This window comes from Peromyscus californicus, unplaced genomic scaffold (genome assembly GCF_007827085.1).
Source record: "Peromyscus californicus insignis strain IS unplaced genomic scaffold, ASM782708v3 Scaffold_11__1_contigs__length_118956290, whole genome shotgun sequence".
Taxonomy (NCBI): domain Eukaryota; kingdom Metazoa; phylum Chordata; class Mammalia; order Rodentia; family Cricetidae; genus Peromyscus; species Peromyscus californicus.
In genome coordinates this window covers 70400580-70412596 of record NW_026294402.1, presented here as the reverse complement: position 1 = coordinate 70412596, position 12017 = coordinate 70400580, and the positions used below count along the sequence as shown (strand labels likewise).

The window sequence follows — 12017 nt, the reverse complement described above, 5'->3', positions numbered from 1 at the left end:
TATTGTTCCAAAGATTTATTTTTAACTCTGTGTATAAGTGTCTGTGTGTGGGTGTGTGCCCTTGAGTGAAGTTGCCTGTAGAGGTCGGAAGGGAGCATTGCAGCCCCTGGAGCTGGAATTACAGGCAGTTGTGAGCCACCCAACATGGATGCTGGGAACTGAACTCAGGTCCTCTGCAAGAACAGCAAGTGCTCTTCACCACTGAACCGTCTCTCCAGCTCCAGTAATATTGTTTTTATGGAGTGTTCACTGTGTTATATCCTTGGCTACTTAAAATTCATTATCTTATTTCATCTTTAGGGAGACTTGAAGAGATTACTCACTTGTCCATAAGGCAGTCAGGCGCCTGTCCATTGCTGCCTTTTGCTGCCTGCTGCTTACCTCCACAGTGATCAGTACTGTAGTGTGTGATCTGTAAAAAAGAGTGCAGGAACACATCCATCCATGCATGCAAAACACTCATAAAATACAATGAATAAATCTAAAAAAAAGAAAGGATTGCAAACAAATGTGCTTGCTCACACCTTGTATCTAAAGGATCTACTTCCAACATGGCACGCCCATGTGGCTGTAGGCAAGAGACCTCACTTTGTAAAGACCCCACCTTGTAGAGGTAGAGGCAAGGGAATCACCATGAGTTCAAAGGAGCATTAGCCATGTAGGGAAATCGAGGCCAGACCGAAGCTAACCTGGGTTCCAGGAGACCCAGTTAAGATCCATCCAGTCTTTACTTAGGAAAGTTGTAGTAGGAGAAAAACACTAACCAAGTGTTGGCAGCATGATGTGGTTAACCTCAAAATGTTATGGAACTGTAAGAAAGGGAAAGTTTGAAGTAGGAGAACTCATAAAACAAAAGAGGAAGTATTTCAGCAGGGTCTTCAGATGTTAGTAGATAATAATTAGAGGAAAGGTAACAGGAATTTTCAGGCCAAAAATAAAAGTATATCTAAGGGTATATATATATACAGTTGTTAACCTGTCCTAGAATATGATCTATAATGAGAAGAAGAAAAATCTTTTGGGTTACATTCCTTTAACGAGCACTAGGAGGCACTATTCACTCAGAATAGCTTAGGTATCACACCTGACCAATAAAACTTGTAGAGAGGCTATGTAATCAGCCGCCTAAATATAGGTGATAGTTAAAAGTGGGGATGGGGGCTTGTCACATGTGAGACTCTGGGTCCAATCAAAAATGAAAAAAAGTATTTTCAAGTTGAGGGTGAGTGTTTTTTGAGTGGTGTATAACTAGCCCTGTCTTCTGTGCTCTAGAACATTCCAATTCCAACCCTGAAGGAATTTGCAAAGGCCCTGGAGACCAACACCCATGTGAAGAAGTTCAGCCTGGCTGCAACCCGCAGCAATGACCCTGTGGCCCTTGTAAGTAAGACTTGAAACACAATATGAAGTCATTTAATTCCCTGGAGACTCTATTTTTAGTTTTTTTCTTATTGTTTAAAATTAGCTAACTTTGCTCTTAGTTGTCTTGAGACAGGGTCTGCTATGTGACCTGGGTTTGAACTCACTATATATCTTGGACTGGCCTTGAATTCCCAGGAATCCTCCTGCCTCAGCTTGCCTAGTGCTGAGATTTTAGGCATGAAATCACTATTCCTGGCTCTTAGAGAATCTTTTTAATTTATTCTATCAATTGAAAGTCTTAGATCTGGTCAACTTAATCTAACGAACTTACAGTTCTTGGCGCCTGTATACACTGCAAGCATGTCGAATTGACTGGATTCTTGTCTGTGCTGCACATTCCAAAAGAGAAACAAGACAAGCGTTTGGCATTTAGCTAAATAAATATTTAGAGTTTGTTCTGTGTTGAGAAAGGGCGTTCTGAAACATCTGCTTCTACAGTGACTTTCTGTAATGGTCAATGGATATTATGACCCCCAAAGCCTACTTGAACTTGGCACATATAAAAAAAAGTCAGAGTATATTTTATCTTAATCTTTATGTGCATTAATTTTCCATGCAGACTTTAAACAACCAAAATACATTGTTTGACATCCAGTTAATTAGAATATGGGAAGGAAAATAGCAAAGCTCCTAGTCCTTTTATGTATTTTCAGTAATTCAGCCAAACAGGAAAGCTGCTTAGCTCAGTAAATGCTGTTCCTGCCGGAACCACCTCTGCTATTCTTCTTGTTTACATTCCCTAGTCCAAGCCGCTTTCCTGTGGACTCAGTGACTGCAGCACAGGTCACTCAGGTTTGCGTGTGTACTGCCTCACCCGGACATGGCTGCAGAGCTCTAAGTGTGTGCTGTCGTTAGTTCTCACTGTAACAAAAGAGAGGGTAGAGCCGGGCGGTGGTGGCGCACGTCTTTAATCCCAGCACTCGGGAGGCAGAGCCAGGCGGATCTCTGTGAGTTCGAGGCCAGCCTGGACTACCAAGTGAGTCCCAGGAAAGGCGCAAAGCTACACAGAAAAACCCTGTCTCGAAAAAAAAAAAAAAAAAAAAAAAAAGAGAGAGGGTAGATGATCCCAGGTGTCGCAAGGAGTGACAGAGCCAAGAGTCACCACCAGGTCTTCCTGGTGCCACTCTGCCACATTTACACACAGAGCCCTTCTGTGGTACATCGGCTAAAATCTGTGGTTGATAGGGATTCTGGGAATCAGCCTGAGAGTCTACAACATCCATCACTCCACTCTCAAGTCAAACTAGAAAAAAACAAAGTTGCCCTGGCATGATGATTGGAGATGTAGAGCAACACATCTTAGGCTGGAGAGATGGCTCAGCCGTTACGAGTGCTTGTGGCTTTTCCAGAGGACCTGCGTTGATTCAGAGCACCTACTCCAGACAACTCAGAAGCACTTGTAACTCCAGGTGTCCTCCTCTTCTGGCATCCTTGGGTACCTCATGCGCATGGTGCACAGACATGCTTTCAGGCAAAACACCCATATGTATAAAATAAAAATAAATGTTAAAAATATAAGTATATATAGATATGTGTAGGAGTGTAGATATAATTTGGAACTATAATGAGATATTCCATGTTCTTTTATTCATATTTCATCTTTGAAATCCACAGTGTAAAACATTTATAGCACATCAGTTCAAACTGGCTATTTTTCAAAGGCTTAGTAGCTATATGTAGCTAGAGCTTTTCTGGTCCTGCCTGGCCCACAGTCAGGACAAATCTCTCTCACCCGCCAGTCCTGCAGCCACTCAGACCCAACCAAGTAAACACACAGAGACTTATATTACTTATAAACTGTATGGCCATGGCAGGCTTCTTGCTAACTGTTCTTTTTTTTTTTTTTTTTTTTTTTTTTTTTTGGTTTTTTCGAGACAGGGTTTCTCTGTGTAGCTTTGTGCCTTTCCTGGAACCCACTTGGTAGCCCAGGCTGGCCTCGAACTCACAGAGATCCACCTGGCTCTGCCTCCCGAGTGCTGGGATTAAAGGCGTGCACCACCACCGCCCGGCACTAACTGTTCTTATATCTTAAACCATTTCTATTAATCTATAAGTTGCCACATGGCTCGTGGCTTACCAGTATCTTACATGTTGGTACTCATGGCGGCAGCTGGCAGCATCTCTCTGCCTCAGCCTTCCACTTCCCAGAATTCTCCTCTCTGCTTCTCCCGCCTATACTTCCTGCCTGGCTACTAGCCAATCAGCATTTTATTTATACAGAGCGATATCCACAGCAGCTATATTTCTTGTGGCTACCATTTGGTCAGCAGGGAAGCTTTGTACTCTGGTTTCTGTTAGATTTAAAAGATTTATTTTAATTTTAATTAAACTGTGCATTCGTATATATGTGTGCTTGTGTGAGATCAGGTATCCTTGAAGTCTAGAAGAGGGTACCTGGACTCTTGGAGCTGAGTTACAGGTGATTATAAGCAGCCTGACGTGAGTGCTGGGAACTGAACTTGGGTCCTCACCAAGAACAGCATGTGCTCCGAACTGCTGAGCCATCTTTCTAGCCCCAGGAAATGGTATTTTTGTATAATCCCACAGAGTACAGAAACAAATCTTTTTCTGAGACATGTATTTCTACTCTAATTATTTATATAACATTTAAGAAATCATATCCATGTTTCCCTGACATTATTATCCCAGTACATGAAGTAGATGCTCAGATAGTTGCTGAACTGAAGTGAACCTGGGTGTCATAACTCCGAGTTATGTTTGGCTGTGTGTGCTCCATTTTGTTCAGTTGGAGAAAAAGTGTTTTCTCAAGTTTAAGATAAAGCAACATGATCGTGGCTGGCAGCCAGGAGGTCCTGCAAGTTCTTGTAAAGAACTAATTGCTCTGACATTTCATTATTCTGGAACTGGAAGTTAATGCCAGAGCTTGGTGTGTCTCGTAAGGAAAGGCTTGCCAAACTCCCCTCTCATGCTCTGATTAGAATGTGTACGTTTAATTTTAAAATCAAGTATTAAGCTGGGTATGGTGATGCATGCCTCTAATCCCATCACTTGTGGGGAGAGGCAGGCAGATCATTGAGTTCAAGGCCAGCCAGGTCTACAGAGTGAGTTCCAGGACAGACAGGGCTGCACAGGGAAACCCTGTCTTGATAAATCAAAATCAAAACAGAGAGAGAAAGAGAGAGAGAGAGAGAGAGAGAATTGGATAAATGTACCTTGAATTGTATAGTGTGCCATCCCATCTCATATCCCTGGGCTTTCCATTCAAATAACTGTCAGCACACAGGATTTTATTTTTATTTTATTTTATTTATTTTTATTTATTTATTTATTTATTTGGAGCTGAGGATCGAACCCAGGGCCTTGTGCTTACTAGGCAAGTGCTCTACCACTGAGCTAAATCCCCAACCCCGGCACACAGGATTTTAATTATATCCTAGTTATTCTCAGCTCAAGAGCTGTGTTGCTCCCAGGCCACACTGGCAGTGGTGGCAGGAGATGTTTGGGGTTGTTGTCGTGAGGACAGGACTACTGGCATGTGTTAGGTCTCAGAAGCCAGAAGGCTGCTAACCAGCCTAGCACACAGGACACCCATAGCAAAGAACTCTCCCAGCCCAGATCTTAGCCACGTCAAGGTTGAGAAATTCCACTTCATGCGGAATTTCTTCTCTTCCTTCTTCCTGTCCTGACTGACAACAAGGTAATTAAAATAGTTTAGAACTGCCTTGGTCTACTCCCTAGAAGCAATCACTATTAGCAATTTGTTTTTCATTCTTCTAGTTATTGCTTCTATGACTTAAAGTGGCTGCCAATCAACTGTTTATTCACCTGAGGAGCAGAAGGCCAGGCCACAGCCTTAGAGATCCTGACTCAGTCCCTGTTCATCTGGGTAGGGCCCATGTTGCTAGAGTTTTCCTGACTGGCCCACAGTCAGGATAAATCTCTGCCACCCGCCAGTCCCAAGCCGCTCAAACCCGATCAAGTAAACACAGAGACTTATATTGGTTTCAAACTGTATGGCCATGGCAGGCTTCTTGCTAACTGTGCTTACAGCTTAAATTAATCCATTTCTATTAATCTATACCTTGCCACGTGGCTTGTGGCTTATCAGTACTTCACATGCAGCTTGTCATCATGGCGGCTGGCAGTGTCTCTCCCACCCAGCTTCCTGTTCTCCAATTTTCCTCTCTGTTAGTCCCGCCTATACTTCCTGCCTGGCCACTGCCAATCAGTGATTTATTCATTGACCAATCAGCAACACATTTGACATACAGACCATCCCACAGCACCTCCCCTTTTCTTTTCTTAAAAAGGAAGGTTTTAACCTTTACACATCTCCAAAGTCAGCTTGGTATATTTGGGAATTTGGGCATAGCTTCTCTTACTACTTCCTGCTGGAGGGGGGTGCTGTATCTTCTGGGGAAACAAAGAAAATTTTAGGATCATGGAGTAGTCCATGAGGCTGTATCATCTGAGCCAGTTGCCTTGAAATGGTTCTGGATGTTGGATCATCTGGGCCATGGTGTCATCGGAGACCTTTCAGGTGGTCTTGGCTGGTCAAACCTGATGTATCTTAATCTGGAATAAATCCATAGCCTCTGGCTTTCTGTGGAAACAAAAGCAGAGTCTCCTTTCCAAAGTAACATATCCTTATATCCAAATTTTGAAGTCAAGGTACCTTTAAAATATACATTTTGGCATAACTCAACAGCTTTTACAATCAAATGTTTTTCTGCAGTTAAAAATCCCAAAGACAACACAATCCAGATTCTCTGTGTAATATTCATCTTTACGTGGCTTATTTTTTTATATTAATTTTATTGTCTCTTTAAAGACTTTATTTTTTAAAATTATGTATTTGTTTCTATACTGTATATATCATCTTTTTTTGTCTCTTTTAAGCCTACATATATTTTAAACTATTACATCTGAATCTGTCTTATTGTGAATCTGTTGCTTTAAGCTGCAGCAGCTGTGGCTGCTGGCTCCGCCCACCTCAGCTTCCCAACATGGCAGCGGTATGCTTTTCCACCAGGTCTGGGAGCTATCGTGGGTCTCTATGCTTATATCCAAGCAGCGTGTAGAAACCTCTTTTTTTGTTTTATACTAGCAAAGTCTAAATCCACCACACAGCTTAATGTGCCACTTGCAGAGGCCTCATTCCCGCCATACTGCAGGTCGAGCATGCACGCCAGGAACCCGCCATAGTAGCTCAAACACACAGGCTGCCGCTACCTTAAACGAGACAACTAGGAGCTGTTTTTAGCTCCGTTTTAGAATCCTTTTTCTCAGTTTTTAGGTGGAAACTCTTGCCACCACGTTGGACGCCATTTGTTGCTAGAGTAAAGGTGTGCACCACCACCACTGGCCCACAGTCAGGATAAATCTCTGCCACCCACCAGTCCCAAGCCGCTCAAACCCGATCAAGTAAACACAGAGACTTATATTGGTTTCAAACTGTATGGCCATGGCAGGCTTCTTGCTAACTGTTCTTACAGCTTAAATTAATCCATTTCTATTAATCTATACCTTGCCACGTGGCTTGTGGCTTACCAGTACTTCACATGCGGCTTGTCATCATGGCGGCTGGCAGTGTCTCTCCCACCCAGCTTCCTGTTCTCCAATTTTCCTCTCTGTTAGTCCCGCCTATACTTCCTGCCTGGCCACTGCCAAACAGTGATTTATTCATTGACCAATCAGCAACACATTTGACATACAGACCATCCCACAGCAGGCCCAAATATACTTGAAGTTTTATATATATATATATATATATATATATATATAAACTTATTTAGATGTTATCTATGTATGCATGTGTCTATGTGCACCTGCATGTATGTGTCTACGTAAGTGTATGCACACATGAACGTGGGCGTACCCATGGAGGCCAGAATAGGGCATTGGATCCCTTGGAGCTGGACTTGCAGGTGTTTGGGAGTCCTCAATGCTCGGATCTGGACACCTGTTTTCATAATTGAGCGGCAAGCACTCTGAACCGTCTCTCTAGCCCCAGTTATATGTGTATTTTTGAATTTCACTGTACTCAGACACTTTAAACTAGTATTAAAATGTGTGTGTTTAGTGAGTATGTAGTCTCAGCTCTTGAGAGGTGGAAACAGGAAGATAAGCACTTTATGGCCAACCTCAGTTACACACACACACACACACACACACACACACACACACACACACACACACACACGGTATGTGGGGGCCAGGGAGCTGGCTATTTGTCCAATGGCTTTGTTCCCAGCACCCACATGGTGCTCACAACTGTCTGCAACTCCAGTTCCAGGTGATACAACACCCTCTTCTGGTCTCTGCTGGGTCAAGCACAGACATCGTACACAGACTTACATGCAAGCAAAACACCCATACATAAAAAAATAAACAGGGGGCTAGAGAGATGGCTCAGAGATTAAGAGCACTGACTGCTCTTCCAGAGGTCCTGAGTTCAATTCCCAGCAACCACATGGTGGCTTACAACCATCTGTAATGAGATCTGGCGCCCTCTTCTGACCTGCAGGCAAACATGCTGTATACGTAATAAATAAATAAATCTTTAAAAAAAAAAAAAGACTTTAAAAAAATAAACAGTTAAAACTAAGAGAAAACATACGCTCACTCACACCATGTGGGTGCTGGGAATTCAACCTAGGTTCTTCAAAAGAGCAGCCAATGCTTGTAACCGCTAAGCCTGCTCTCCAGCCTCTACTGAGATGTTTTAATTTGTCTTTTCTTTTGTTTGAGACACGGTTTCTCTGTGTAGCTATGGCTGTCCTGGAACTCACTCTGTAGCCCAGGTTAGCCTCGAACTCAGAGAGATCCGCCTACCTCTGCCTCTCAAGTGCTGGAATTAAAGGTGTGCACCACCACCACCCGGCTGCTATTTTCATTTTTAATTGTAGTTCTAAATTTTAATTTTACTTGGAGATGAAAGGTTTTTCTTTAAGTGCTGTAAAACTATGGTTTTTATTCGGGAGAGATGTTCATGAAACCCATCATTAGAAAACCTAATGACTGTTTCTGTATACTAAGGCTTTTGCAGACATGCTGAAAGTCAACAAGACCTTGATAAGTCTAAACATAGAATCCAATTTTGTCACTGGAACTGGAATCCTGGCCCTGGTGGAAGCCCTGCGGGAGAATGACACCTTGACAGAGATCAAGATTGACAACCAGGTATAGAAGCAGGGCGGGGCAAAGCTAGCTTCCATCTTAGACAGTTGGGGGATGACCCCCGGGGAGTGGGCTAAAGCTCAAAGCTCTGTGTGGACTCGATGTGGTCTTCTGGCTGCCCTACAAATCTTCACAGCTTCTGAGCCATGGAGGGAACATCTATTCAATGTGTGTGTGTGTGTGTGTGTGTGTGTGTGTCTGGCATGCATGTGTGTGTGTTCACACAGAGTCCAGGGGACAACCTCAGCTACCTTCCTCAGATGACGACCACCCTTTTTTGAGACAGGCTATGCTGGCTGGGAGCCCCAGGGATCCCTTTATCTCTGTCTCCCCAGTGCTAGGATTACAAACACATACCCACACACCAACTTTTTGAACATGGGTCCCAGGGACTGAACTCAGATCCCCGTGCTGTGTGACAAGCACTTTACTGACTAAGCGTTCTCCCCAGCCCCAGAGCATGTTCTTAAGTGAACTTCTCGGCAGGCCGGCAGACCCATAAAGAGCCAACTACCCTTGCCCTAAGCTAGCCAGGCAGCAGGGGTATTACCAGCAGCTTTGTTCATTCTCTTACCCTGTAACCTGAATCAAAGCCGGATGCTGCCCCAGCCTTGAAAGAAAGTGGGGTGGCCCTGCCCAGACACCGAGGCTCGCTCTTGTTTAGAGGCCATTGATCAATGATCTTTAACTTATTATTTTTAATGGTGTGTGTGCCAGAGGTCAGAGACATTCGATTCTGGGGTTATAGGAGGTCGAGCGCTGCCCAGTGTCGGTGCTGGGATTAAAAAACAGGTCTTCTGGAAGAACAGCAGGCTCTCTCAACCGCTGAGCCATCTCTCCAGCCTAGATCTTTAATTATTTTTGGAAATGGATTCCAGGATAAAAAATTCAGCATTTGGGTTGATGACTGTCAGACTTTCCCACTCCTTAAGAAACATCCCTGCTTTAATCCTGTTAGCACTGAGTGACTTGGAAGCACAAATATTAGTTTTGCTTAAACTCACTCAGGAATTACCTTCTCTTTCTTTTTGTTTTGTGTTGTGTATCTGTTTTTGAGACCATCCCTTGGGTTAGCACAGGCTAGCCTTGAACTAAAAATCTTCATGCCTGAGTCTCCCAGAGACTGCGATTATAGTCATACACCCTGTTCATCTTTTCTTCAGAAAGGATTTCTTGTTTGCTGTTGGGATTTTTGTTGTTGTTGTTGTTGTTGTTATTGTTGTTGTTGTTTTGTGTTTGTTTGTTTGTTTTTGCTTATGTGTATGTTCATATGTATGTGAGTATGTAAAAATGTGTGTGTGTGCATGTAAAGGCCAGAGGTTGATGTCAGGGTCATCCTGTCACATCCCACCATAGACTTAGTTTTTGTAACAGGGTCCACGACCTGGAGCTCGCTGATTGGCTAGCCTGGTTGACCAGTGACCTCTGGGATTTACCTATCTCTGCACCCCCAGCTATGGAGTTATAGGTTCCTGACAGCATACCTGACTTTATAACGTAGGTCTGGGATCCAAATTCAGGTCCTCATGCTTGCACAGAAACACCTTTTCCCACTGAGCCATCTCCCCAGCCTGACTTCTTGTTTTGGTTGCTTTTGGTTGCTTTTGGTTGGTTGGTTGGTTGGTTGGTTGGTTGGTTGTTGGTTGATTGGTTGGTTTTCATTTTTGAGTACCAGCAGATTGGGCTGTCTGCATTTTGTTTCTAGATGAAGAGCCAGACCCAATGACTGCATGGGAGGGAACTTCTCAGGGGGCTTGTTCCCTTTCAATTTGAACCTTTTTGTGGAAGTAGTCATGAGTTTTCCCCTGTAAGTAACTGTTTCCTTTCCCTTCCTGTTTATCCCGTGTCTATGGGTGTGCATCCACAACCAGAGGCAGCAGCTGGGGACAGCAGTGGAGATGGAGATAGCCCAGATGCTGGAGGAGAACTCAAGGATCCTCAAGTTCGGGTACCAGTTTACCAAGCAAGGGCCACGGACAAGAGTGGCAGCTGCCATCACAAAAAATAATGACCTGGGTAAGGCAGATGTGCTCTGTGCTGGTGGCAGTCAGAGGAGCTCTGGGACATTCATCTTCCAGTTCAGAGGCAGCATCTCAGACACCGTGCTGCTGGGCTCAGTGGGCACCTTATTAGGTGGTCGTGGCAATCCTCTGGTCTTCAAGATGCTTAAACTTCAACACAAACATTCTTTTAGAAGAACTGTTTACTGTAGCTTAGCTCTTGCTCGACTTCTTTGTCTTTACCTCTTCTACGCTCCCCTCCTCTCCCTTCTCTTCCTCTCCTCCCTCCATGATGATGGCACTCTCTCCGTTTGGACACAGGGCATGGCGATCCCAGGTTCCTTATGTATGACTTCTGATGGCGCTGTTTTTTAATACTCGGGCTTGAATGTGGGGACACGAATACTTCTGTATTTTACATGTGAAGTACTCTAACAGAGCTCTACTACACAGGTTAAACTCTTGCAGAGCTTTTCAGCTTTTCTCTTTGCCTTCCCATGCTGTTGCACTTGGCTGAGGATCCACACTGTTCCTTCTGTTAGAAGGAGATGGGGCATATCCTGGTCAGTCACAGTGCAGAAAGATGGCGCAGATTGGGAAGGCTTGGTCTGGGGACATCTTAACTACCTAGAGCAGCATAACAGAGGGACATCTAAGACTGGACAAGTCTACTTGGCAGTCAGCCAGCAGCAGGCTTGAGTCCCTTGTCTGAGGTTTGGGAACAGTGTACCAGACCTTGGACAAGGGAGAAGGAAAGACACCGGCAAGACATAGGGCCAGACTTTCCCATCGGGTGTACTGAGTGAGGCCCAAGACCCAGCAGAAGGCTTTGGAAAAGAATGGAGACATCCAGAAGATGCCTAGGAAAGAAAATATTGTTGTTTGTTTATTTTTTTATTCTTTTTTTTTTTTTTTTTTTTGGTTTTTTTGAGACAGAATTTCTCTGTGTAGCTTTTGGAGCCTTTCCTGGAACTCCCTCTGTAGCCCAGGCTGGCCTCGAACTCACAGAGATCCACCTGCCTCTGCCTCCCGAGTGCTGACATTAAAGGCGTGCGCCACCACCGCCCGGCTATTTTTTTTTTTTATTCTTTTGCGGGGCCACCACCCAGCTCCCAAATAAATCACACACACAGACTTATTCTTACTTATGTATGCCTGGCCTTGGCTTGGCTTGTTTCTTGCCAGCTTTCCTTAAATTATCCCATCTACCTTTTGCATCTGGGCTTTTCCCTTTTCTTACTTCTGTGAATCTTACTCTTACTCCATGGCTTGCTGTGTAGCTGGGTGGCTGGCCCCTGGAGTCCTCTTCCTTCTCTGGCTGCTAGATCTCTTTCTCTCCCCCAGATTTCTCCTTCTATTAATTCTTTCTGCCTGCCAGCCCCACCTATCCTTTCTCCTGCCTCACTATTGGCAGTTCAGCTCTTTATTAGACCATCAAGTGTTTTAAACAGGCAA

The 12017-nt window shown here is 44.1% G+C and overlaps 1 protein-coding gene and 1 non-coding gene across 4 annotated transcripts in view; one reads left to right on the top strand and one right to left on the bottom strand.

The window, feature by feature from the left end:
• Tmod2 (tropomodulin 2) overlaps nt 1-12017 on the top strand; it is a 61006-nt gene that overhangs the window by 38726 nt on the left and 10263 nt on the right. For all 3 annotated transcript variants that reach the window (XM_052714618.1, XM_052714631.1, XM_052714624.1), the window contains exons 7-9: nt 1273-1380; nt 8422-8565; nt 10434-10578. In XM_052714618.1, coding sequence (XP_052570578.1) covers nt 1273-1380; nt 8422-8565; nt 10434-10578 — 397 coding nt within the window. The remainder of the gene's footprint in view (nt 1-1272; nt 1381-8421; nt 8566-10433; nt 10579-12017) is intronic.
• Nucleotides 4716-4788, bottom strand: Trnat-agu (transfer RNA threonine (anticodon AGU)). The gene has a single exon. It is a non-coding gene; the product is annotated as a tRNA-Thr (tRNA).